Source organism: Bombina bombina, chromosome 9 (genome assembly GCF_027579735.1).
Source record: "Bombina bombina isolate aBomBom1 chromosome 9, aBomBom1.pri, whole genome shotgun sequence".
Classification (NCBI taxonomy): Eukaryota; Metazoa; Chordata; class Amphibia; order Anura; family Bombinatoridae; genus Bombina; species Bombina bombina.
The window spans coordinates 6266373-6293872 of NC_069507.1; the positions used below are offsets into that span (position 1 = coordinate 6266373).

General features: G+C 51.0%; 1 protein-coding gene across 1 annotated transcript in view; it reads left to right on the top strand.

Moving 5' to 3' along the window:
- Positions 1-20773: 20773 nt before the first annotated feature.
- LOC128639733 (hexokinase-1) overlaps positions 20774-27500 on the top strand; it is a 285985-nt gene continuing 279258 nt past the window's right edge. Inside the window, exon 1 of the mRNA XM_053691849.1 lies at positions 20774-21032. Coding sequence (XP_053547824.1) covers positions 20970-21032 — 63 coding nt within the window. The 5' untranslated portion in view covers positions 20774-20969. The remainder of the gene's footprint in view (positions 21033-27500) is intronic.

Below are 27500 nucleotides of genomic sequence, written 5' to 3' on the forward strand. Positions count from 1 at the left end.
AATTGTTAGATGGAAACCTGGAGAGGCCTACAAGCCACAGTGTCTCGCACCCACTGTGAAATTTGGTGGGAGTATTTTAGGGCTGGGTTGTCAGAATATAAAGTGAGGGGTATCTAGGGCTGGATTGTCAGAAGGATAAAGTGAGGCAATCTAGGGATGGGTGTAAGAAGGATAAAGTGAGGGGTATCTAGGGTTGGGGTGTAAGAAGGATAAAGTGAGGGGTATCTAGGGCTGGGTTGTCAGAAGGATAAAGTGAGGCTATCTAGGGTTGAGGTGTAAGAAGGATAAAGTGAGGCTATCTAGGGTTGGGGTGTAAGAAGGATAAAGTGGGGGATCTGTAGGGTTGATGTATAAGAAGGATGTAGTGGGTATCTAGGGTTGGGGTGTAAAAAGGATAAAGTGGGGATATCTAGGGTTGAGGTATAAGATGGATAAAGTAGGGGTATCTAGGGTTGAAGTAAAAGAAGGATAAAGTAGGGGTATCTATGGTTGGGTTATTAGAAGGGTAAAGTAGGGGTATCTAGGTTTGAGGTATAAGGAGGATAAAGTAGGGGGTATCTAGGGTTGAGGTATAAGAATGATAAAGTGGGGTTATAAGAAGGATAAAGTAGGGGTGTAAGAAGGATAACGTGGGGGTATCTAGGGTTGGGGTGTAGGAAGGATAAAGTGGGGATATCTAGGGTTGAGGTATAAGATGGATGAAGTGGGGGTATCTAAGGTTGAGGTATAAGATGGATGAAGTAGGGGTATCTAGGGTTGAAGTAAAAGAAGGATAAACTAGGGGTATCTATGGTTGGATTAGAAGGGTAAAGTAGGGGTATCTAGGTTTGAGGTATAAGAAGGATAAAGTAGGGGGTATCTAGGGTTGAGGTGTAAGAATGATAAAGTGGGGTTATAAGAAGGATAAAGTAGGGGTGTAAGAAGGATAAAGTGGGGATATCTAGGGTTGAGGTATAAGATGGATGAAGTGGGGGTATCTAAGGTTGAGGTATAAGATGGATGAAGTGGGGGTATCTAGGGTTGAGGTATAAGATGGATAAAGTAGGGGTATCTAGGGTTGAAGTAAAAGGATAAAGTAGGGGTATCTATGGTTGGGTTATTAGAAGGGTAAAGTAGGGGTATCTAGGGTTCAGGTATAAGAAGGATAAAGAAGGGGGTATCTAGGGTTGAGGTGTAAGAATGATAAAGTGGGGTTATAAGAAGGATAAAGTAGGCGTGTAAGAAGGATAAAGTGGGTAGTGGGGGTATCTAGGGTTGGGGTGTAAGAAGGATAAAGTGGGGATATCTAGGGTTGAGGTATAAGATGGATGAAGTGGGGGTATCTAGGGTTGAGGTAAAAGATGGATGAAGTGGGGGTATCTAGGGTTGAGGTATAAGATGGATAAAGTAGGGGTATCTAGGGTTGAAGTAAAAGGATAAAGTAGGGGTATCTATGGTTGGGTTATTAGAAGGGTAAAGTAGGGGTATCTAGGGTTGAGGTGTAAGAATGATAAAGTGGGGTTATAAGAAGGATAAAGTGGGTAGTGGGGGTATCTAGGGTTGGTGTGTAAGAAGGATAAAGTGGGGGGATCTAGGTTTGAGGTATAAAAAGGATAAAGTGGGGGGGATCTAGGGTTGGGTTATTAGAAGGATAAAGTAGGGGTATCTAGGGTTAAGGTACAAGAAGGCTAAAGTAGGGGTATCTAGGGTTATGGTAAAAGAAGTATAAAGTAACGGGTATCTATGGTTGGGTTATTAGAAGGGTAAAGTAGGGGTATCTAGGGTTGAGGTGTAAGTAGGATAAAGTGGGGGTATAAGAAGGATAAAGTAGGGGTATCTAGGGTTGAGGTGTAAGTAGGATAAAGTGGGGGTATAAGAAGGATAAAGTAGGGGTATCTAGGGTTGAGGTGTAAGAAGGATAAAGTGGGTAGTGGGGTTATCTAGGGTTGGGGTGTAAGAAGGATAAAGTGGGGCGGTATCTAGGGTTGAGGTATAAGAAGGATAAAGTAGAGGTATCTAGGGTTGAGGTGTAAGAAGGATAAAGAGGGGGTATCTAGGTTGAGGTATAAAAAGGATAAAGTGGGGGCATCTAGGTTGAGGTATAAGAAGGGTAAAGTGGGGATATCTAGGGTTGAGGTGTAAGAAAGTTAAAGTGGTATCTAGGGTTGGGGTGTAAGAAGGATAAAGTGGGGGCATAAGAAGGATAAAGTAGGGGTATCTAGGTTGAGGTATAAGAAGGATAAAGTGGGGGTATCTAGGTTGAGGTATAAAAAGGATAAAGTGGGGGTATCTAGGTTGAGGTATAAAAAGGATAAAGTGGGGGTATCTAGGTTGAGGTATAAAAAGGATAAAGTGGGTGTATCTAGGTTGAGGTATAAAAAGGAGAAAAGTGGGGGTATCTAGGTTGAGGTATAAAAAGGATAAAGTGGGGGTATCTAGGTTGAGGTATAAAAAGGATAAAGTGGGGGTATCTAGGTTGAGGTATAAAAAGGATAAAGTGGGAGTATCTAGGGTTGAGGTATAAAAAGGATAAAGTGTGGATATCTAGGGTTGAGGTATAAAAAGGATAAAGTGGGGATATCTAGGGTTGAGGTATAAAAAGGATAAAGTGGGGGTATCTAGGTTGAGGTATAAAAAGGATAAAGTGGGGGTATTTAGGTTGAGGTATAAAAAGGATAAAGTGGGGATATCTAGGGTTGAGGTATAAAAAAGGGTAAAGTGGGGATATCTAGGGTTGAGGTATAAAAAGGATAAAGTGGGGGTATCTAGGGTTGAGGTATAAAAAGGATAAAGTGGGGGTATCTAGGGTTGGGGTGTAAGAAGGATAAAGTGGGGGCATAAGAAGGATAAAGTAGGGGTATCTAGGTTGAGGTATAAAAAGGATAGAGTGGGGATATCTAGGGTGGAGGTGTAAGAAGGATAAAGTGGTATCTAGGGTTGGACTATAAGAGGGATAAAGTGGGGTGTATAAGGCTAAAGAAGGGTATGTAGGGTTAGGGTGTGAAAATGATAAAATAAGTGAAAGCCGGGTGGGGTAATATTGCAGCTAGGGTTAGGGTGGGGCATGAGGATAAAGTGGGGTATTTAGGACTGAGGTATAGACAGGATACAGAAGGGGGGTTATGTTGGGGGTAATAAGGCTATTTAGGGCTGGGGGATAGACAGGATACAGAGGGGGAGTTATGCTGGGGGTATTAAGGGTATTTAGAGCTGGGGTATAGACAGGATACGGAGGGGGGAGTTATGTTGGGGGTAATAAGGCTATTTAGGGCTGGGGTATAGACAGGATACAGAGGGGGAGTTATGCTGGGGGTAATAAGGGTATTTAGGGCTGGAGTGTAGACAGGATACAGAGGGGGGAGTTATTCTGGGGGTAATAATGGTATTTAGGGCTGGGGTATAGACAGGATACAGAGGGGGAGTTATGCTGGGAGTAATAAGGGTATTTAGGGCTGGAGTGTAGACAGGATACAGAGGGGGAGTTATTCTGGGGGTAATAATGGTATTTAGGGCTGGAGTGTAGACAGGATACAGAGGGGGGAGTTATTCTGGGGATAATAAGGGTATTTAGGGCTGGGGTATAGACAGGATACAGAGGGGGGAGTTATGTCGGGGGTAATAATGCTATTTAGGGCTGGGGTATAGACAGGATACAGAGGGGGAGTTATGCTTGGGGTAATAAGGGTATTTAGGGCTGGAATGTAGACAGGATACAGAGGGGGGAGATATGTTGGGGGTAATAATGCTATTTAGGGCTGGGGTATAGACAGGATACAGAGGGGGTAGTTATGCTGGGAGTAATAAGGGTATTTAGGGCTGGAGTGTAGAGAGGATACAGAGGGGGGAGTTATTCTGGGGGTAATAAGGGTATTTAGGCCTGGAGTGTCGACAGGATACAGAGGGGGAGTTATTCAGGGGGTAATAAGGGTATTTAGGGCTGGGGTATAGACAGGATACAGAGGGGGGGAGTTATGCTGGGGGTAATAAGGGTATTTAGGGCTGGGGTATAGACAGGATACAGAGGGGGGAAATTATGCTGGGGGTAATAAGGGTATTTAGGGCTGGGGTATAGGCAGGATACAGAGGGGGGGAGTTATGCTGGGGGTAATAAGGGTATTTAGGGCTGGGGTATAGACAGGATACAGAGGGGGGAAGATATGCTGGGGGTAATAAGGGTATTTAGGGCTGGGGTATAGACAGGATACAGAGGGGAGGAAATTATGCTGGGGGTAATAAGGGTATTTAGGGCTGGGGTATAGACAGGATACAGAGGGGGAGTTATGCTGGGGGTAATAAGGGTATTTAGGGCTGTGGTATAGACAGGATACAGAGGGGGAGTTATTCTGGGGGTAATAAGGGTATTTAGGGCTGGGGTATAGACAGGATACAGAGGGGGGAGTTGTGCTGGGGGTAATAAGGGTATTTAGGGCTGGGGTATAGGCAGGATACAGAGGGGGGGAGTTATGCTGGGGGTAAGAAGGGTATTTAGGGCTGGGGTATAGACAGGATACAGAGGGGGAGTTATGCTGGGAGTAATAAGGGTATTTAGGGCTGGAGTGTAGACAGGATACAGAGGGGGAGTTATTCTGGGGGTAATAATGGTATTGAGGGCTGGAGTGTAGACAGGATACAGAGGGGGAGTTATTCTGGGGATAATAAGGGTATTTAGGGCTGGGGTATAGACAGGATACAGAGGGGGGAGTTATGTTGGGGGTAATAATGCTATTTAGGGCTGGGGTATAGACAGGATACAGAGGGGGAGTTATGCTTGGGGTAATAAGGGTATTTAGGGCTGGAGTGTAGACAGGATACAGAGGGGGGAGTTATGTTGGGGGTAATAATGCTATTTAGGGCTGGAGTATAGACAGGATACAGAGGGGGGAGTTATGCTGGGAGTAATAAGGGTATTTAGGGCTGGAGTGTAGACAGGATACAGAGGGGGGAGTTATTCTGGGGGTAATAAGGGTATTTAGGCCTGGAGTGTCGACAGGATACAGAGGGGGAGTTATTCTGGGGGCAATAAGGGTATTTAAGGCTGGGGTATAGACAGGATACAGAGGGGGGGGGAGTTATGCTGGGGGTAATAAGGGTATTTAGGGCTGGGGTATAGACAGGATACAGAGGGGGGAAATTATGCTGGGGGTAATAAGGGTATTTAGGGCTGGGGTATAGACAGGATACAGAGGGGGGAGTTATGCTGGGGGTAATAAGGGTATTTAGGGCTGGGGTATAGGCAGGATACAGAGGGGGGGAGTTATGCTGGGGGTAAGAAGGGTATTTAGGGTTGGAGTGTAGAGAAGATACAGAGGGGGGAGTTATGCTGGGGGTAATAAGGGTATGTGCTCCAGACCCGACCTACCTCTAAATGCCCTCATTATCCCTAACTTATTACCCCCAGCACAACTCCCCCCTCTGTATCCTGTCTATACCCCAGCCCTAAATACCCTTATTACCCCCAGCATAACTCCCCCCCTCTGTATCCTGTCTATACCAAGGGGGGAGTTATGCTGGGGGTAATAAGGGTATTTAGGGCTGGGGTATAGACAGGATACAGAGGGAGGAGTTGTGCTGGGGGTAATAAGGGTATTTAGGGCTGGGGTATAGACAGGATACAGAGGGGGGGAGTTATGCTGGGGGTAATAAGGGTATTTAGGGCTGGGGTATAGACAGGATACAGAGGGGGGAGTTATGCTGGGGGTAAAAAGGGTATTTGGGGCTGGGGTATAGACAGGATACAGAGGGGGGAGAGTTATGCTGGGGGTAATAAGGGTATTTGGGGCTGGGGTATAGACAGGATACAGAGGGGGGGGGAGTTATGCTGGGGGTAATAAGGGTATTTAGGGCTGGGGTATAGACAGGATACAGAGGGGGGAGTTATGCTGGGGGTAATAAGGGTATTTAGGGCTGGGGTATAGACAGGATACAGAGGGGGGGAGTTATGCTGGGGGTAAAAAGGGTATTTAGGGCTGGGGTATAGACAGGATACAGAGGGTGGGGAGTTATGCTGGGGGTAATAAGGGTATTTAGGGCTGGGGTATAGACAGGATACAGAGGGGGGGGAGTTATGCTGGGGGTAATAAGGGTATTTAGGGCTGGGGTATAGACAGGATACAGAGGGGGGAGTTGTGCTGGGGGTAATAAGGGTATTTGGGGCTGGGGTATAGACAGGATACAGAGGGGGAGTTATGCTGGGGGTAATAAGGGTATTTAGGGCTAGGGTATAGACAGGATACAGAGGGGGGGAGTTGTGCTGGGGTAATAAGGGTATTTGGGGCTGGGGTATAGACAGGATACAGAGGGGGAGTTATGCTGGGGGTAATAAGGGTATTTGGGGCTGGGGTATAGATAGGATACAGAAGGGGGGGGAGTTATGCGGGGGGTAATAAGGGTATTTAGGGCTGGGGTATAGACAGGATACAGAGGGGGGAGTTGTGCTGGGGGTAATAAGGATATTTAGGGCTGGGGTATAGACAGGATACAGAGGGGGGAGTTGTGCTGGGGGTAATAAGGGCATTTAGGGCTGGGGTATAGACAGGATACAGAGGGGGAGTTATGCTGGGGGTAATAAGGGTATTTGGGGCTGGGGTATAGACAGGATACAGAGGGGGGAGTTATGCTGGGGGTAATAAGGGTATTTAGGGCTGGGGTATAGACAGGATACAGAGGGGGGAGTTATGTCGGGGGTAATAATGCTATTTAGGGCTGGGGTATAGACAGGATACAGAGGGGGAGTTATGCTTGGGGTAATAAGGGTATTTAGGGCTGGAGTGTAGACAGGATACAGAGGGGGGAGATATGTTGGGGGTAATAATGCTATTTAGGGCTGGGGTATAGACAGGATACAGAGGGGGTAGTTATGCTGGGAGTAATAAGGGTATTTAGGGCTGGAGTGTAGAGAGGATACAGAGGGGGGAGTTATTCTGGGGGTAATAAGGGTATTTAGGCCTGGAGTGTCGACAGGATACAGAGGGGGAGTTATTCAGGGGGTAATAAGGGTATTTAGGGCTGGGGTATAGACAGGATACAGAGGGGGGGGGAGTTATGCTGGGGGTAATAAGGGTATTTAGGGCTGGGGTATAGACAGGATACAGAGGGGGGAAATTATGCTGGGGGTAATAAGGGTATTTAGGGCTGGGGTATAGGCAGGATACAGAGGGGGGGAGTTATGCTGGGGGTAATAAGGGTATTTAGGGCTGGGGTATAGGCAGGATACAGAGGGGGGGAGTTATGCTGGGGGTAAGAAGGGTATTTAGGGCTGGAGTGTAGACAAGATACAGAGGGGGGAGTTATGCTGGGGGTAATAAGGGTATTTAGGGCTGGGGTATAGACAGGATACAGAGGGGGGAAGTTATGCTGGGGGTAATAAGGGTATTTAGGGCTGGGGTATAGACAGGATACAGAGGGGAGGAAATTATGCTGGGGGTAATAAGGGTATTTAGGGCTGGGGTATAGACAGGATACAGAGGGGGGAGTTATGCTGGGGGTAATAAGGGTATTTAGGGCTGTGGTATAGACAGGATACAGAGGGGGAGTTATTCTGGGGGTAATAAGGGTATTTAGGGCTGGGGTATAGACAGGATACAGAGGGGGGAGTTGTGCTGGGGGTAATAAGGGTATTTAGGGCTGGGGTATAGGCAGGATACAGAGGGGGGGAGTTATGCTGGGGGTAAGAAGGGTATTTAGGGCTGGGGTATAGACAGGATACAGAGGGGGAGTTATGCTGGGAGTAATAAGGGTATTTAGGGCTGGAGTGTAGACAGGATACAGAGGGGGAGTTATTCTGGGGGTAATAATGGTATTGAGGGCTGGAGTGTAGACAGGATACAGAGGGGGGAGTTATTCTGGGGATAATAAGGGTATTTAGGGCTGGGGTATAGACAGGATACAGAGGGGGGAGTTATGTTGGGGGTAATAATGCTATTTAGGGCTGGGGTATAGACAGGATACAGAGGGGGAGTTATGCTTGGGGTAATAAGGGTATTTAGGGCTGGAGTGTAGACAGGATACAGAGGGGGGAGTTATGTTGGGGGTAATAATGCTATTTAGGGCTGGGGAATAGACAGGATACAGAGGGGGGAGTTATGCTGGGAGTAATAAGGGTATTTAGGGCTGGAGTGTAGACAGGATACAGAGGGGGGAGTTATTCTGGGGGTAATAAGGGTATTTAGGCCTGGAGTGTCGACAGGATACAGAGGGGGAGTTATTCTGGGGGCAATAAGGGTATTTAAGGCTGGGGTATAGACAGGATACAGAGGGGGGGGGGGGAGTTATGCTGGGGGTAATAAGGGTATTTAGGGCTGGGGTATAGACAGGATACAGAGGGGGGAAATTATGCTGGGGGTAATAAGGGTATTTAGGGCTGGGGTATAGACAGGATACAGAGGGGGGAGTTATGCTGGGGGTAATAAGGGTATTTAGGGCTGGGGTATAGGCAGGATACAGAGGGGGGGAGTTATGCTGGGGGTAAGAAGGGTATTTAGGGTTGGAGTGTAGAGAAGATACAGAGGGGGGAGTTATGCTGGGGGTAATAAGGGTATGTGCTCCAGACCCGACCTACCTCTAAATGCCCTCATTATCCCTAACTTATTACCCCCAGCACAACTCCCCCCTCTGTATCCTGTCTATACCCCAGCCCTAAATACCCTTATTACCCCCAGCATAACTCCCCCCCTCTGTATCCTGTCTATACCAAGGGGGGGAGTTATGCTGGGGGTAATAAGGGTATTTAGGGCTGGGGTATAGACAGGATACAGAGGGAGGAGTTGTGCTGGGGGTAATAAGGGTATTTAGGGCTGGGGTATAGACAGGATACAGAGGGGGGGAGTTATGCTGGGGGTAATAAGGGTATTTAGGGCTGGGGTATAGACAGGATACAGAGGGGGGAGTTATGCTGGGGGTAAAAAGGGTATTTGGGGCTGGGGTATAGACAGGATACAGAGGGGGGAGTTATGCTGGGGGTAATAAGGGTATTTAGGGCTGGGGTATAGGCAGGATACAGAGGGGGGGAGTTATGCTGGGGGTAAGAAGGGTATTTAGGGTTGGAGTGTAGAGAAGATACAGAGGGGGGAGTTATGCTGGGGGTAATAAGGGTATGTGCTCCAGACCCGACCTACCTCTAAATGCCCTCATTATCCCTAACTTATTACCCCCAGCACAACTCCCCCCTCTGTATCCTGTCTATACCCCAGCCCTAAATACCCTTATTACCCCCAGCATAACTCCCCCCCTCTGTATCCTGTCTATACCAAGGGGGGGAGTTATGCTGGGGGTAATAAGGGTATTTAGGGCTGGGGTATAGACAGGATACAGAGGGAGGAGTTGTGCTGGGGGTAATAAGGGTATTTAGGGCTGGGGTATAGACAGGATACAGAGGGGGGGAGTTATGCTGGGGGTAATAAGGGTATTTAGGGCTGGGGTATAGACAGGATACAGAGGGGGGAGTTATGCTGGGGGTAAAAAGGGTATTTGGGGCTGGGGTATAGACAGGATACAGAGGGGGGGGAGTTATGCTGGGGGTAATAAGGGTATTTAGGGCTGGGTATAGACAGGATACAGAGGGGGGAGTTATGCTGGGGGTAATAAGGGTATTTAGGGCTGGGGTATAGACAGGATACAGAGGGGGGGAGTTATGCTGGGGGTAAAAAGGGTATTTAGGGCTGGGGTATAGACAGGATACAGAGGGTGGGGAGTTATGCTGGGGGTAATAAGGGTATTTAGGGCTGGGGTATAGACAGGATACAGAGGGGGGGGAGTTATGCTGGGGGTAATAAGGGTATTTAGGGCTGGGGTATAGACAGGATACAGAGGGGGGAGTTGTGCTGGGGGTAATAAGGGTATTTGGGGCTGGGGTATAGACAGGATACAGAGGGGGAGTTATGCTGGGGGTAATAAGGGTATTTAGGGCTAGGGTATAGACAGGATACAGAGGGGGGGAGTTGTGCTGGGGTAATAAGGGTATTTGGGGCTGGGGTATAGACAGGATACAGAGGGGGAGTTATGCTGGGGGTAATAAGGGTATTTGGGGCTGGGGTATAGATAGGATACAGAAGGGGGGGGAGTTATGCGGGGGGTAATAAGGGTATTTAGGGCTGGGGTATAGACAGGATACAGAGGGGGGAGTTGTGCTGGGGGTAATAAGGGTATTTAGGGCTGGGGTATAGACAGGATACAGAGGGGGGAGTTGTGCTGGGGGTAATAAGGGCATTTAGGGCTGGTGTATAGACAGGATACAGAGGGGGAGTTATGCTGGGGGTAATAAGGGTATTTGGGGCTGGGGTATAGACAGGATACAGAGGGGGGAGTTATGCTGGGGGTAATAAGGGTATTTAGGGCTGGGGTATAGACAGGATACAGAGGGGGGAGTTACGCTGGGGGTAATAAGGGTATTTAGGGCTGGGGTATAGACAGGATACAGAGGGGGGGAGTTATGCTGGGGGTAATAAGGGTATTTGGGGCTGGGGTATAGACAGGATACAGAGGGGGGGAGTTATGCTGGGGGTAATAAGGGTATTTAGGGCTGGGGTATAGACAGGATACAGAGGGGGGAGTTATGTTGGGGGTAATAATGCTATTTAGGGCTGGGGTATAGACAGGATACAGAGGGGGGGAGTTATGCTGGGGGTAATAAGGGTATTTAGGGCTGGGGTATAGACAGGATACAGATGGGCGGAGTTATGCTGGGGGTAATAAGGGTATTTAGGGCTGGGGTATAGACAGGATACAGAGGGGGGAGTTATGCTGGGGGTAATAAGGGTATTTAGGGCTGGGATATAGACAGGATACAGAGGGGGGAGTTGTGCTGGGGTAATAAGGGTATTTAGGGCTGGGGTATAGACAGCATACAGAGGGGGGAGTTATGCTGGGGGTAATAAGGGTATTTAGGGCTGGGGTATAGACAGGATACAGAGGGGGAGGTATGCTGGGGGTAATAAGGGTATTTGGGGCTGGGGTATAGACAGGATACAGAGGGGGGGAGTTATGCGGGGGGTAATAAGGGTATTTGGGGCTGGGGTATAGACAGGATACAGAGGGGGGGGGGTTATGCTGGGGGTAATAAGGGTATTTAGGGCTGGGGTATGGACAGGATACAGAGGGGGGAGTTATGCTGGGGGTAATAAGGGTATTTGGGGCTGGGGTATAGACAGGATACAGAGGGGGGAGTTATGCTGGGGGTAATAAGGGTATTTAGGGCTGGGGTATAGACAGGATACAGAGGGGGGAGTTGTGCTGGGGGTAATAAAGGTATTTAGAGCTGGGGTATAGACAGGATACAGAGGGGGTGAGTTATGCTGGGGGTAATAAGGGTATTTGGGGCTGGGGTATAGACAGGATACAGAGGGGGGGAGTTATGCTGGGGGTAATAAGGGTATTTAGGGCTGGGGTATAGAAAGGATACAGAGGGGGGGAGTTATGCTGGGGGTAATAAGGGTATTTAGGGCTGGGGTATAGACAGGATACAGAGGGAGGAGTTGTGCTGGGGGTAATAAGGGTATTTAGGGCTGGGGTATAGACAGGATACAGAGGGGGGAGTTATGCTGGGGGTAATAAGGGTATTTAGGGCTGGGGTATAGACAGGATACAGAGGGGGAGTTATGCTGGGGGTAATAAGGGTATTTGGGGCTGGGGTATAGACAGGATACAGAGGGGGGGAGTTATTCTGGGGGTAATAAGGGTATTTGGGGCTGGGGTATAGACAGGATACAGAGGGGGGGGAGTTATGCTGCGGGTAATAAGGGTATTTAGGGCTGGGGTATAGACAGGATACAGAGGGGGGGTTATGCTGGGGGTAATAAGGGTATTTGGGGCTGGGGTATAGACAGGATACAGAGGGGGGAGTTATGCTGGGGGTAATAAGGGTATTTAGGGCTGGGGTATAGACAGGATACAGAGGGGGGAGTTGTGCTGGGGGTAATAAGGGTATTTAGAGCTGGGGTATAGACAGGATACAGAGGGGGGAGTTATGCTGGGGGTAATAAGGGTGTTTGGGGCTGGGGTATAGACAGGATACAGAGGGGGGAGTTATGCTGGGGGTAATAAGGGTATTTAGGGCTGGGGTATAGCCAGGATACAGAGGGGGGAGTTGTGCTGGGGGTAATAAGGGTATTTAGGGCTGGGGTATAGACAGGATACAGAGGGGGGGGAGTTATGCTGGGGGTAATAAGGGTATTTAGGGCTGGGGTATTGACAGGATACAGAGGGGGAGTTATGCTGGGGGTAATAAGGGTATTTAGGACTGGGGTATAGACAGGATACAGAGGGGGGAGTTATGCTGGGGATAATAAGGGTATTTGGGGCTGTGGTATAGACAGAATACAGAGGGGGGAGTTATGCTGGGGGTAATAAGGGTATTTAGGGCTGGGGTATAGACAGGATACAGAGGGGGGAGTTGTGCTGGGGGTCATAAGGGTATTTAGAGCTGGGGTATAGACAGGATACAGAGGGGGGAGTTATGCTGGGGGTAATAAGGGTATTTGGGGCTGGGGTATAGACAGGATACAGAGGGGGGAGTTATGCTGGGGGTAATAAGGGTATTTAGGGCTGGGGTATAGACAGGATACAGAGGGGGGAGTTATGCTGGGGGTAATAAGGGTATTTAGGGCTGGGGTATAGACAGCATACAGAGGGGGGAGTTATGCTGGGGGTAATAAGGGTATTTGGGGCTGGGGTATAGACAGGATACAGAGGGGGGAGTTATGCTGGGGGTAATAAGGGTATTTAGGGCTGGGGTATAGACAGGATACAGAGGGAGGAGTTGTGCTGGGGGTAATAAGGGTATTTAGGGCTGGGGTATAGACAGGATACAGAGGGAGGGAGTTATGCTGGGGGTAATAAGGGTATTTAGGGCTGGGGTATAGACAGGATACAGAGGGGGAGATATGCTGGGGGTAATAAGGGTATTTAGGGCTGGGGTATAGACAGGATACAGAGGGGGGGAGTTATGCTGAGGGTAATAAGGGTGTTTAGGGCTGGGGTATAGACAGGATACAGAGGGGGGAGTTATGCTGGGGGTAATAAGGGTATTTGGGGCTGGGGTATAGACAGAATACAGAGGGGGGAGTTATGCTGGGGGTAATAAGGGTATTTAGGGCTGGGGTATAGACAGGATACAGAGGGGGGAGTTGTGCTGGGGGTAATAAGGGTTTTTAGAGCTGGGGTATAGACAGGATACAGAGGGGGGAGTTATGCTGGGAGTAATAAGGGTATTTGGGGCTGGGGTATAGACAGGATACAGAGGGGGGAGTTATGCTGGGGGTAATAAGGGTATTTAGGGCTGGGGTATAGACAGGATACAGAGGGGGGAGTTGTGCTGGGGGTAATAAGGGTATTTAGGGCTGGGGTATAGACAGGATACAGAGGGGGGGAGTTATGCTGGGGGTAATAAGGGTATTTGGGGCTGGGGTATAGACAGGATACAGAGGGGGGAGTTATGCTGGGGGTAATAAGGGTATTTAGGGCTGGGGTATAGACAGGATACAGAGGGGGAGTTATGCTGGGGGTAATAAGGGTATTTGGGGCTGGGGTATAGACAGGATACAGAGGGCGGAGTTATGCTGGGGGTAATAAGGGTATTTAGGGCTGGGGTATAGACAGGATACAGAGGGGGGAGTTGTGCTGGGGGTAATAAGGGTATTTAGAGCTGGGGTATAGACAGGATACAGAGGGGGGAGTTATGCTGGGGGTAATAAGGGTATTTGGGGCTGGGGTATAGACAGGATACAGAGGGGGGAGTTATGCTGGGGGTAATAAGGGTATTTAGGGCTGGGGTATAGACAGGATACAGAGGGGGAGTTATGCTGGGGGTAATAAGGGTATTTAGGGCTGGGGTATAGACAGGATACAGAGGGGGGAGTTATGCTGGGGGTAATAAGGGTATTTAGGGCTGGGGTATAGACAAGACACAGAGGGGGGAGTTATGCTGGGGGTAATAAGGGTATTTGGGGCTGGGGTATAGACAGGATACAGAGGGGGGAGTTGTGCTGGGGGTAATAAGGGTTTTTAGGGCTGGGGTATAGACAGGATACAGAGGGGGAAGTTATGCTGGGGGTAATAATGGTATTTAGGGCTGGGGTATAGACAGGATACAGAGGGGGGAGTTGTGCTGGGGGTAATAAGGGTATTTAGAGCTGGGGTATAGACAGGATACAGAGGGGGGAGTTATGCTGGGGGTAATAAGGGTATTTGGGGCTGGGGTATAGACAGGATACAGAGGGGGGAGTTATGCTGGGGGTAATAAGGGTATTTAGGGCTGGGGTATAGACAGGATACAGAGGGGGCAGTTATGCTGGGGGTAATAAGGGTATTTTGGGCTGGGGTATAGACAGGATACAGAGGGGGGAGTTATGCTGGGGGTAATAAGGGTATTTAGGGCTGGGGTATAGACAGGATACAGAGGGGGGAGTTATGCTGGGGGTAATAAGGGTATTTGGGGCTGGGGTATAGACAGGATACAGAGGGGGGAGTTGTGCTGGGGGTAATAAGGGTATTTAGGGCTGGGGTATAGACAGGATACAGAGGGGGGAGTTATGCTGGGGGTAATAAGGGTATTTTGGGCTGGGTTATAGACAGGATACAGAGGGGGGAGTTGTGTTGGGGGTAATAAGGGTATTTAGAGCTGGGGTATAGACAGGATACAGAGGGGGGAGTTATGCTGGGGGTAATAAGGGTATTTGTGGCTGGGGTATAGACAGGATACAGAGGGGGGAGTTATGCTGGGGGTAATAAGGGTATTTTGGGCTGGGGTATAGACAGGATACAGAGGGGGGGGGAGTTATGCTGGGGGTAATAAGGGTATTTGGGGCTGGGGTATAGACAGGATACAGAGGGGGGAGTTATGCTGGGGGTAATAAGGGTATTTAGGGCTGGGGTATAGACAGGATTCAGAGGGGGGAGTTATGCTGGGGGTAATAAGGGTATTTAGGGCTGGGGTATAGACAGGATTCAGAGGGGGGAGTTATGCTGGGGGTAATAAGGGTATTTAGGGCTGGGGGTATAGACAGGATACAGAGGGGGGAGTTGTGCTGGGGGTAATAAGGGTATTTAGGGCTGGGGTATAGACAGGATACAGAGGGGGGAGTTATGCTGGGGGTAATAAGGGTATTTGGGGCTGGGGTATAGACAGGATACAGAGGGGGGAGTTATGCTGGGGGTAATAAGGGTATTTAGGGCTGGGGTATAGACAGGATACAGAGGGGGGAGTTATGCTGGGGGTAATAAGGGTATTTAGGGCTGGGGTATAGACAGGATACAGAGGGGGGAGTTGTGCTGGGGGTAATAAGGGTATTTAGGGCTGGGGTATAGGCAGGATACAGAGGGGGGAGTTATGCTGGGGGTAATAAGGGTATTTAGGGCTGGGGTATAGACAGGATACAGAGGGGGGAGTTGTGCTGGGGGTAATAAGGGTATTTAGGGCTGGGGTATAGACAGGATACAGAGGGGGGGAGTTATGCTGGGGGTAATAAGGGTATTTAGGGCTGGGGTATAGACAGGATACAGAGGGGGAGTTATGCTGGGGGTAATAAGGGTATTTGGGGCTGGGGTATAGACAGGATACAGAGGGGGGGAGTTATTCTGGGGGTAATAAGGGTATTTGGGGCTGGGGTATAGACAGGATACAGAGGGGGGGGAGTTATGCTGGGGGTAATAAGGGTATTTAGGGCTGGGGTATAGACAGGATACAGAGGGGGGGTTATGCTGGGGGTAATAAGGGTATTTGGGGCTGGGGTATAGACAGGATACAGAGGGGGGAGTTATGCTGGGGGTAATAAGGGTATTTAGGGCTGGGGTATAGACAGGATACAGAGGGGGGAGTTGTGCTGGGGGTAATAAGGGTATTTAGAGCTGGGGTATAGACAGGATACAGAGGGGGGAGTTATGCTGGGGGTAATAAGGGTGTTTGGGGCTGGGGTATAGACAGGATACAGAGGGGGGAGTTATGCTGGGGGTAATAAGGGTATTTAGGGCTGGGGTATAGCCAGGATACAGAGGGGGGAGTTGTGCTGGGGGTAATAAGGGTATTTAGGGCTGGGGTATAGACAGGATACAGAGGGGGGGAGTTATGCTGGGGGTAATAAGGGTATTTAGGGCTGGGGTATTGACAGGATACAGAGGGGGAGTTATGCTGGGGGTAATAAGGGTATTTAGGACTGGGGTATAGACAGGATACAGAGGGGGGAGTTATGCTGGGGATAATAAGGGTATTTGGGGCTGTGGTATAGACAGAATACAGAGGGGGAAGTTATGCTGGGGGTAATAAGGGTATTTAGGGCTGGGGTATAGACAGGATACAGAGGGGGGAGTTGTGCTGGGGGTCATAAGGGTATTTAGAGCTGGGGTATAGACAGGATACAGAGGGGGGAGTTATGCTGGGGGTAATAAGGGTATTTGGGGCTGGGGTATAGACAGGATACAGAGGGGGGAGTTATGCTGGGGGTAATAAGGGTATTTAGGGCTGGGGTATAGACAGGATACAGAGGGGGGAGTTATGCTGGGGGTAATAAGGGTATTTAGGGCTGGGGTATAGACAGCATACAGAGGGGGGAGTTATGCTGGGGGTAATAAGGGTATTTGGGGCTGGGGTATAGACAGGATACAGAGGGGGGAGTTATGCTGGGGGTAATAAGGGTATTTAGGGCTGGGGTATAGACAGGATACAGAGGGAGGAGTTGTGCTGGGGGTAATAAGGGTATTTAGGGCTGGGGTATAGACAGGATACAGAGGGAGGGAGTTATGCTGGGGGTAATAAGGGTATTTAGGGCTGGGGTATAGACAGGATACAGAGGGGGAGATATGCTGGGGGTAATAAGGGTATTTGGGGCTGGGGTATAGACAGGATACAGAGGGGGGGAGTTATGCTGAGGGTAATAAGGGTGTTTAGGGCTGGGGTATAGACAGGATACAGAGGGGGGAGTTATGCTGGGGGTAATAAGGGTATTTGGGGCTGGGGTATAGACAGGATACAGAGGGGGGAGTTATGCTGGGGGTAATAAGGGTATTTGTGGCTGGGGTATAGACAGGATACAGAGGGGGGAGTTATGCTGGGGGTAATAAGGGTATTTTGGGCTGGGGTATAGACAGGATACAGAGGGGGGGGGAGTTATGCTGGGGGTAATAAGGGTATTTGGGGCTGGGGTATAGACAGGATACAGAGGGGGGAGTTATGCTGGGGGTAATAAGGGTATTTAGGGCTGGGGTATAGACAGGATTCAGAGGGGGGAGTTATGCTGGGGGTAATAAGGGTATTTAGGGCTGGGGTATAGACAGGATTCAGAGGGGGGAGTTATGCTGGGGGTAATAAGGGTATTTAGGGCTGGGGGTATAGACAGGATACAGAGGGGGGAGTTGTGCTGGGGGTAATAAGGGTATTTAGGGCTGGGGTATAGACAGGATACAGAGGGGGGAGTTATGCTGGGGGTAATAAGGGTATTTGGGGCTGGGGTATAGACAGGATACAGAGGGGGGAGTTATGCTGGGGGTAATAAGGGTATTTAGGGCTGGGGTATAGACAGGATACAGAGGGGGGAGTTATGCTGGGGGTAATAAGGGTATTTAGGGCTGGGGTATAGACAGGATACAGAGGGGGGAGTTGTGCTGGGGGTAATAAGGGTATTTAGGGCTGGGGTATAGGCAGGATACAGAGGGGGGAGTTATGCTGGGGGTAATAAGGGTATTTGGGGCTGGGGTATAGACAGGATACAGAGGGGGGAGTTGTGCTGGGGGTAATAAGGGTATTTAGGGCTGGGGTATAGACAGGATACAGAGGGGGGGAGTTATGCTGGGGGTAATAAGGGTATTTAGGGCTGGGGTATAGACAGGATACAGAGGGGGAGTTATGCTGGGGGTAATAAGGGTATTTGGGGCTGGGGTATAGACAGGATACAGGGGGGGGGAGTTATTCTGGGGGTAATAAGGGTATTTGGGGCTGGGGTATAGACAGGATACAGAGGGGGGGGGGAGTTATGCTGGGGGTAATAAGGGTATTTAGGGCTGGGGTATAGACAGGATACAGAGGGGGGGTTATGCTGGGGGTAATAAGGGTATTTGGGGCTGGGGTATAGACAGGATACAGAGGGGGGAGTTATGCTGGGGGTAATAAGGGTATTTAGGGCTGGGGTATAGACAGGATACAGAGGGGGGAGTTGTGCTGGGGGTAATAAGGGTATTTAGAGCTGGGGTATAGACAGGATACAGAGGGGGGAGTTATGCTGGGGGTAATAAGGGTGTTTGGGGCTGGGGTATAGACAGGATACAGAGGGGGGAGTTATGCTGGGGGTAATAAGGGTATTTAGGGCTGGGGTATAGCCAGGATACAGAGGGGGGAGTTGTGCTGGGGGTAATAAGGGTATTTAGGGCTGGGGTATAGACAGGATACAGAGGGGGGAGTTATGCTGGGGGTAATAAGGGTATTTAGGGCTGGGGTATTGACAGGATACAGAGGGGGAGTTATGCTGGGGGTAATAAGGGTATTTAGGACTGGGGCATAGACAGGATACAGAGGGGGGAGTTATGCTGGGGATAATAAGGGTATTTGGGGCTGTGGTATAGACAGAATACAGAGGGGGGAGTTATGCTGGGGGTAATAAGGGTATTTAGGGCTGGGGTATAGACAGGATACAGAGGGGGGAGTTGTGCTGGGGGTCATAAGGGTATTTAGAGCTGGGGTATAGACAGGATACAGAGGGGGGAGTTATGCTGGGGGTAATAAGGGTATTTGGGGCTGGGGTATAGACAGGATACAGAGGGGGGAGTTATGCTGGGGGTAATAAGGGTATTTAGGGCTGGGGTATAGACAGGATACAGAGGGGGGAGTTATGCTGGGGGTAATAAGGGTATTTAGGGCTGGGGTATAGACAGCATACAGAGGGGGGAGTTATGCTGGGGGTAATAAGGGTATTTGGGGCTGGGGTATAGACAGGATACAGAGGGGGGAGTTATGCTGGGGGTAATAAGGGTATTTAGGGCTGGGGTATAGACAGGATACAGAGGGAGGAGTTGTGCTGGGGGTAATAAGGGTATTTAGGGCTGGGGTATAGACAGGATACAGAGGGAGGGAGTTATGCTGGGGGTAATAAGGGTATTTAGGGCTGGGGTATAGACAGGATACAGAGGGGGAGATATGCTGGGGGTAATAAGGGTATTTGGGGCTGGGGTATAGACAGGATACAGAGGGGGGGAGTTATGCTGAGGGTAATAAGGGTGTTTAGGGCTGGGGTATAGACAGGATACAGAGGGGGGAGTTATGCTGGGGGTAATAAGGGTATTTGGGGCTGGGGTATAGACAGAATACAGAGGGGGGAGTTATGCTGGGGGTAATAAGGGTATTTAGGGCTGGGGTATAGACAGGATACAGAGGGGGGAGTTGTGCTGGGGGTAATAAGGGTTTTTAGAGCTGGGGTATAGACAGGATACAGAGGGGGGAGTTATGCTGGGAGTAATAAGGGTATTTGTGGCTGGGGTATAGACAGGATACAGAGGGGGGAGTTATGCTGGGGGTAATAAGGGTATTTGGGGCTGGGGTATAGACAGGATACAGAGGGGGGAGTTATGCTGGGGGTAATAAGGGTATTTAGGGCTGGGGTATAGACAGGATACAGAGGGGGGAGTTGTGCTGGGGGTAATAAGGGTATTTAGGGCTGGGGTATAGACAGGATACAGAGGGGGGGAGTTATGCTGGGGGTAATAAGGGTATTTGGGGCTGGGGTATAGACAGGATACAGAGGGGGGAGTTATGCTGGGGGTAATAAGGGTATTTAGGGCTGGGGTATAGACAGGATACAGAGGGGGAGTTATGCTGGGGGTAATAAGGGTATTTGGGGCTGGGGTATAGACAGGATACAGAGGGCGGAGTTATGCTGGGGGTAATAAGGGTATTTAGGGCTGGGGTATAGACAGGATACAGAGGGGGGAGTTGTGCTGGGGGTAATAAGGGTATTTAGAGCTGGGGTATAGACAGGATTCAGAGGGGGGAGTTATGCTGGGGGTAATAAGGGTATTTGGGGCTGGGGTATAGACAGGATACAGAGGGGGGAGTTATGCTGGGGGTAATAAGGGTATTTAGGGCTGGGGTATAGACAGGATACAGAGGGGGAGTTATGCTGGGGGTAATAAGGGTATTTAGGCCTGGGGTATAGACAGGATACAGAGGGGGGAGTTATTCTGGGGGTAATAAGGGTATTTAGGGCTGGGGTATAGACAGGATACAGAGGGGGGAGTTATGCTGGGGGTAATAAGGGTATTTAGGGCTGGGGTATAGACAGGATACAGAGGGAGGGAGTTATGCTGGGGGTAATAAGGGTATTTAGGCCTGGGGTATAGACAGGATACAGAGGGAGGAGTTGTGCTGGGGGTAATAAGGGTATTTAGGGCTGGGGTATAGACAGGATACAGAGGGAGGAGTTGTGCTGGGGGTAATAAGGGTATTTAGGGCTGGGGTATAGACAGGATACAGAGGGAGGAGTTGTGCTGGGGGTAATAAGGGTATTTAGGGCTGGGGTATAGACAGGATACAGAGGGAGGAGTTGTGCTGGGGGTAATAAGGGTATGTTGGCCTGGGGTATAGACAGGATACAGAGGGGGGAGTTATTCTGGGGGTAATAAGGGTATTTAGGCCTGGGGTATAGACAGGATACAGAGGGAGGAGTTGTGCTGGGGGTAATAAGTTAGGGATAATGAGGGCATTTAGAGGTAGGTGGGGTCTGGAGCACATACCCAGCCCCTGGGCGAGCACAAGCAGTAGCAGACGTGCCACACGTGCCCCCCTCTCCCCCCTCGGGCCCGACCAATCCCATCTCTCAGGGGCGGCTCTGAGCTGAGACCCTCCCGGTGTGTGACGGGGACAGAGAAAGAATACTTGGATCCCGGTGACAGCACAGACCGGGCACCGCACCAGCACAGACCGGGCACCGCACCAGCACAGACCGGGCACCGCACCAGCACAGACCGGGCACCGCACCACCACAGACCGGGCACCGCACCACCACAGACCGGGCACCAGGATGATCGCCGCACAGCTCCTGGCCTATTACTTCACTGAGCTGAAGGATGATCAGGTCAAGAAGGTACGCAGGGGGTGTGCGGGTAACTAACCGGGGTGTGTGCGGGTAACTAACGGGGGGGGGGGGGGGGGGTTACAGCTACTCGGGCAGTCTGTTTCTCCCGGGGCTGGTACTGCCAGTTGCGGGGGGCGGATGCTGTGTCCCCGGCTCCGTGTCCTTGAACTCCGGATGCGACAGTTGCGCTAGGCCCGGAGGACACAATGACACTTTGTCATACCCACTCTATTGCCCCCTCACTCCCTGTGCCCCTAACTACCCCCCTCACTCCCTGTGCCCCTATCTACCCCCTCCCCTCTTCCCCTCACACACCCTCCCTACATAGATCCAGGCTTCCAGCATCTGCCCTTACACCTTCCAGGTACCCAGTAGCACCCACTCATCACTCACTAAACAGGATGCTGACAGTGAGTACCATATGACCTCTAGTATAAGGGTGCCCGGCCTGTCACCCACTCACCCACCCAGTAGCACCCACTCATCACTCACTAAACAGGATGCTGACAGTGGGTACCATATGAGCTCTAGTATAAGGGTGCCCGGCCTGTCACCCACTCACCCACCCAGTAGCACCCACTCATCACTCACTAAGCAGGATGCTGACAGTGGGTACCATATGAGCTCTAGTATAAGGCTGTCCGGCCTGTCACCCACTCACCCACCCAGTAGCACCCACTCATCACTCACTAAGCAGGATGCTGACAGTGGGTACCATATGACCTCTAGTATAAGGCTGCCCGGCCTGTCACCCACCCAGTAGCACCCACTCATCATTTACTAAGCAGGATGCTGACAGTGGGTACCATATGACCTCTAGTATAAGGCTGCCCGGCCTGTCACCCACCCAGTAGCACCCACTCATCACTCACTAAGCAGGATGCTGACAGTGGGTACCATATGAGCTCTAGTATAAGGCTGTCCGGCCTGTCACCCACCCAGTAGCACCCACTCATCACTCACTAAACAGAATGCTGACAGTGAGTACCATATGAGCTCTAGTATAAGGGTGCCCGGCCTGTCACCCACTCACCCACCCAGTAGCACCCACTCATCACTTACTAAGCAGGATGCTGACAGTGGGTACCATATGACCTCTAGTATAAGGCTGCCCGGCCTGTCACCCACCCAGTAGCACCCACTCATCACTCACTAAGCAGGATGCTGACAGTGGGTACCATTTGACCTCTAGTATAAGGCTGTCCGGCCTGTCACCCACCCAGTAGCACCCACTCATCACTCACTAAACAGAATGCTGACAGTGAGTACCATATGAGCTCTAGTATAAGGGTGCCCGGCCTGTCACCCACTCACCCACCCAGTAGCACCCACTCATCACTTACTAAGCAGGATGCTGACAGTGGGTACCATATGACCTCTAGTATAAGGCTGCCCGGCCTGTCACCCACCCAGTAGCACCCACTCATCATTTACTAAGCAGGATGCTGACAGTGGGTACCATATGACCTCTAGTATAAGGCTGCCCAGCCTGTCACCCACCCAGTAGCACCCACTCATCACTCACTAAGCAGGATGCTGACAGTGGGTACCATATGAGCTCTAGTATAAGGGTGCCCGGCCTGTCACCCACTCACCCACCCAGTAGCACCCACTCATCACTTACTAAGCAGGATGCTGACAGTGGGTACCATATGACCTCTAGTATAAGGCTGCCCGGCCTGTCACCCACCCAGTAGCACCCACTCATCACTCACTAAGCAGGATGCTGACAGTGGGTACCATATGACCTCTAGTATAAGGCTGTCCGGCCTGTCACCCACCCAGTAGCACCCACTCATCACTCACTAAACAGAATGCTGACAGTGAGTACCATATGAGCTCTAGTATAAGGGTGCCCGGCCTGTCACCCACTCACCCACCCAGTAGCACCCACTCATCACTTACTAAGCAGGATGCTGACAGTGGGTACCATATGACCTCTAGTATAAGGCTGCCCGGCCTGTCACCCACCCAGTAGCACCCACTCATCATTTACTAAGCAGGATGCTGACAGTGGGTACCATATGACCTCTAGTATAAGGCTGCCCAGCCTGTCACCCACCCAGTAGCACCCACTCATCACTCACTAAGCAGGATGCTGACAGTGGGTACCATATGAGCTCTAGTATAAGGCTGTCCGGCCTGTCATCCACCCAGTAGCACCCACTCATCACTCACTAAACAGAATGCTGACAGTGAGTACCATATGAGCTCTAGTATAAGGGTGCCCGGCCTGTCACCCACTCACCCACCCAGTAGCACCCACTCATCACTTACTAAGCAGGATGCTGACAGTGGGTACCATATGACCTCTAGTATAAGGCTGCCCGGCCTGTCACCAACCCAGTAGCACCCACTCATCATTTACTAAGCAGGATGCTGACAGTGGGTACCATATGACCTCTAGTATAAGGCTGCCCGGCCTGTCACCCACCCAGTAGCACCCACTCATCACTCACTAAGCAGGATGCTGACAGTGGGTACCATATGAGCTCTAGTATAAGGCTGTCCGGCCTGTCATCCACCCAGTAGCACCCACTCATCACTCACTAAACAGAATGCTGACAGTGAGTACCATATGAGCTCTAGTATAAGGGTGCCCGGCCTGTCACCCACTCACCCACCCAGTAGCACCCACTCATCACTCACTAAGCAGGATGCTGACAGTGGGTACCATATGACCTCTAGTATAAGGCTGTCCGGCCTGTCACCCACCCAGTAGCACCCACTCATCACTCACTAAACAGAATGCTGACAGTGAGTACCATATGAGCTCTAGTATAAGGGTGCCCGGCCTGTCACCCACTCACCCACCCAGTAGCACCCACTCATCACTCACTAAGCAGGATGCTGACAGTGGGTACCATATGACCTCTAGTATAAGGCTGCCCGGCCTGTCACCCACCCAGTAGCACCCACTCATCATTTACTAAGCAGGATGCTGACAGTGGGTACCATATGACCTCTAGTATAAGGCTGCTCGGCCTGTCACCCACCCAGTAGCACCCACTCATCACTCACTAAGCAGGATACTGACAGTGGGTACCATATGTGCTCTAGTATAAGGCTGCCAGGCCTGTCACCCACCCAGTAGCACCCACTCATCACTCACTAAACAGAATGCTGACAGTGAGTACCATATGAGCTCTAGTATAAGGGTGCCCGGCCTGTCACCCACTCACCCACCCAGTAGCACCCACTCATCACTCACTAAGCAGGATGCTGACAGTGGGTACCATAAATAAGGCTGCCCGGCCTGTCACCCAGTAACACCCACTCATCACTCACTAAGCAGGATACTGACAGTGGGTACCATATGAGCTCTAGTATAAGGCTGCCAGGCCTGTCACCCACCCAGTAGCACCCACTCATCACTCACTAAGCAGGATACTGACAGTGGGTACCATATGAGCTCTAGTTTAAGGCTGCCCGGCCTGTCACCCAGTAGCACCCACTCATCACTCATTAAGCAGGATGTTGACAGTGGGTACCATATGAGCTCTAGTATAAGGCTGCCCGGCCTGTCACCCAGTAGCACCCACTCATCACTCACTAAGCAGGATACTGACAATGGGTACCATATGAGCTCTAGTATAAGGATGCCCGGCCTGTCACCCAGTAGCACCCACTCATCACTCATTAAGCAGGATACTGACAGTGGGTACCATATGAGCTCTAGTATAAGGCTGCCCAGCCTGTCACCCAGTAGCACCCACTCATCACTCACTAAGCAGGATGCTGACAGTGGGTACCGTATGAGCTCTAGTATAAGGCTGCCCGGCCTGTCACCCAGTAGCACCCACTCATCACTCACTAAACAGAATGCTGACAGTGGGTACCGTATGAGCTCTAGTATAAGGCTGCCAGGCCTGTCACCCAGTAGCACCCACTCATCACTCACTAAGCAGGATACTGACAGTGGGTACCATAAATAAGGCTGCCCGGCCTGTCACCCAGTAGCACCCACTCATCACTCACTAAGCAGGATACTGACAGTGGGTACCATAAATAAGGCTGCCAGGCCTGTCACCCAGTAGCACCCACTCATCACTCACTAAGCAGGATGCTGACAGTGGGTACCATATGAGCTCTAGTATAAGGCTGCCCGGCCTGTCACCCAGTAGCACCCACTCATCACTCATTAAGCAGGATGCTGACAGTGGGTACCGTATGAGCTCTAGTATAAGGCTGCCCGGCCTGTCACCCAGTAGCACCCACTCATCACTCATTAAGCAGGATGCTGACAGTGGGTACCATATGAGCTCTAGTATAAGGCTGCCAGGCCTGTCACCCACCCAGTAGCACCCACTCATCACTCACTAAGCAGGATACTGACAGTGGGTACCATATGAGCTCTAGTATAAGGCTGCCCGGCCTGTCACCCAGTAGCACCCACTCATCACTCATTAAGCAGGATGCTGACAGTGGGTACCATATGAGCTCTAGTATAAGGCTGCCCGGCCTGTCACCCAGTAGCACCCACTCATCACTCACTAAGCAGGATACTGACAGTGGGTACCATATGAGCTCTAGTATAAGGCTGCCCGGCCTGTCACCCAGTAGCACCCACTCATCACTCACTAAGCAGGATGCTGACAGTGGGTACCGTATGAGCTCTAGTATAAGGCTGCCCGGCCTGTCACCCACCCAGTAGCACCCACTCATCACTCATTAAGCAGGATGCTGACAGTGGGTACCATATGAGCTCTAGTATAAGGCTGCTCGGCCTGTCACCCACCCAGTAGCACCCACTCATCACTCATTAAGCAGGATGCTGACAGTGGGTACCGTATGAGCTCTAGTATAAGGCTGCCCGGCCTGTTACCCAGTAGCACCCACTCATCACTCACTAAGCAGGATGCTGACAGTGGGTACCATATGAGCTCTAGTATAAGGCTGCCCGGCCTGTCAACCCCTCACCTACCCAGTAGCACCCACTCATCACTCACAGTGGGTTCAGTGTGACATATGTACATCCTCAGGAAGGTCACTCAATCCTATACCTTATGTTTGCTATTTACTGGTTGCCTAGGGAGCACCTATAGCTTTTGCTGTCAGCCCTGTTTGGGACCCTGCGTGTACCTCATTCACAGACATATTTTATAGCTTTATCTTTCTGTTACTCTCCCATGGGCTCCAGGAATGTGACAAAAATATTCAAGAATGAAGCAGCCATGAGCAATAAACCTACAGAATATTACTTGTTATAACAGGTCAAACAGATCCTAATGAGACTTGTGCAAACCAGTGCATTGTGCTGATCTGGGATCATTATAACGAGTGATCCCCCCCTCCCCCCTGATGAGAGCAGTGACCTCCCCTGATGAGCAGTGACCTCTACAGCTGAGAGCAGTGACTGCCCCCCCCCCCCCGGTGAGAGCAGTTACCCCCCTGATGAGAGCAGTGACCTCTACAGCTGAGAGCAGTGACCCCCCCCCCCGATAAGAGCAGTTACCCCCCTGATGAGAGCAGTGACCTCTACAGCTGAGAGCAGTGACCCCCCCAATGAATGCAGTTACCCCCCCTGATGAGAGCAGTGACCTCTACAGCTGAGAGCAGTGACCCCCCCAATGAATACAGTTACCCCCCCTGATGAGAGCAGTGACCTCTACAGCTGAGAGCAGTGACCCCCTGATGAGAGCAGTTACCCCCCGATGAGAGCAGTGACCTCTACAGCTGAGAGCAGTGACCCCCCCGATGAGAGCAGTTACCCCCCCTGATGAGAGCAGTGACCTCTACAGCTGAGAGCAGTGACCCCTCCCCCCCGATGAGAGCAGTGTTTCCACTCTGATGAGAGCAGTGACCTCTACAGCTAAGAGCAGTGACCCCCCCTGATGAGATCAGTGACCTCTATAGCTGAGAGCAGTGACTCCCTCCCCAATGAGATCAATGATCCCACCTTGATGAGAGCAGTGACCCCCCCTGATGAGAGCAGTGACCTCTACAGCTGAGAGCAGTGACCCCTCCCCCGATGAGATCAGTGACCTCTATAGCTGAGAGCAGTGACCCCCCCGATGAGAGCAGTTACCCCCCCTGATGAGAGCAGTGACCCCCCCCCCGATGAGATCAGTGACCTCTATAGCTGAGAGCAGTGACTCCCTCCCCAATGAGATCAATGATCCCACCTTGATGAGAGCAGTGACTCCCCCTGATGAGCAGTGACCCCCCTGATGAGAGCAGTGACCTCTACAGCTGAGAGCAGTGACCCCTCCCCCGATGAGACCAGTGACCCCCCCGATGAGAGCAGTGACCCCTCCCCCCTGATGAGAGCAGTGACCCCTCCCCCCGATGAGAGCAGTGACCCCTCCCCCCGATGAGAGCAGTGACCCCCCCGATGAGAGCAGTGACCCCCTGATGAGAGCAGTGACCTCCTCCCCATGAGAGCAGTGACCCCCTCCCCATGAGAGCAGTGACCCCCCCATGAGAGCAGTGACCCCTCCCCATGAGAGCAGTGACCTCTACAGCCAAGAGCAGTGA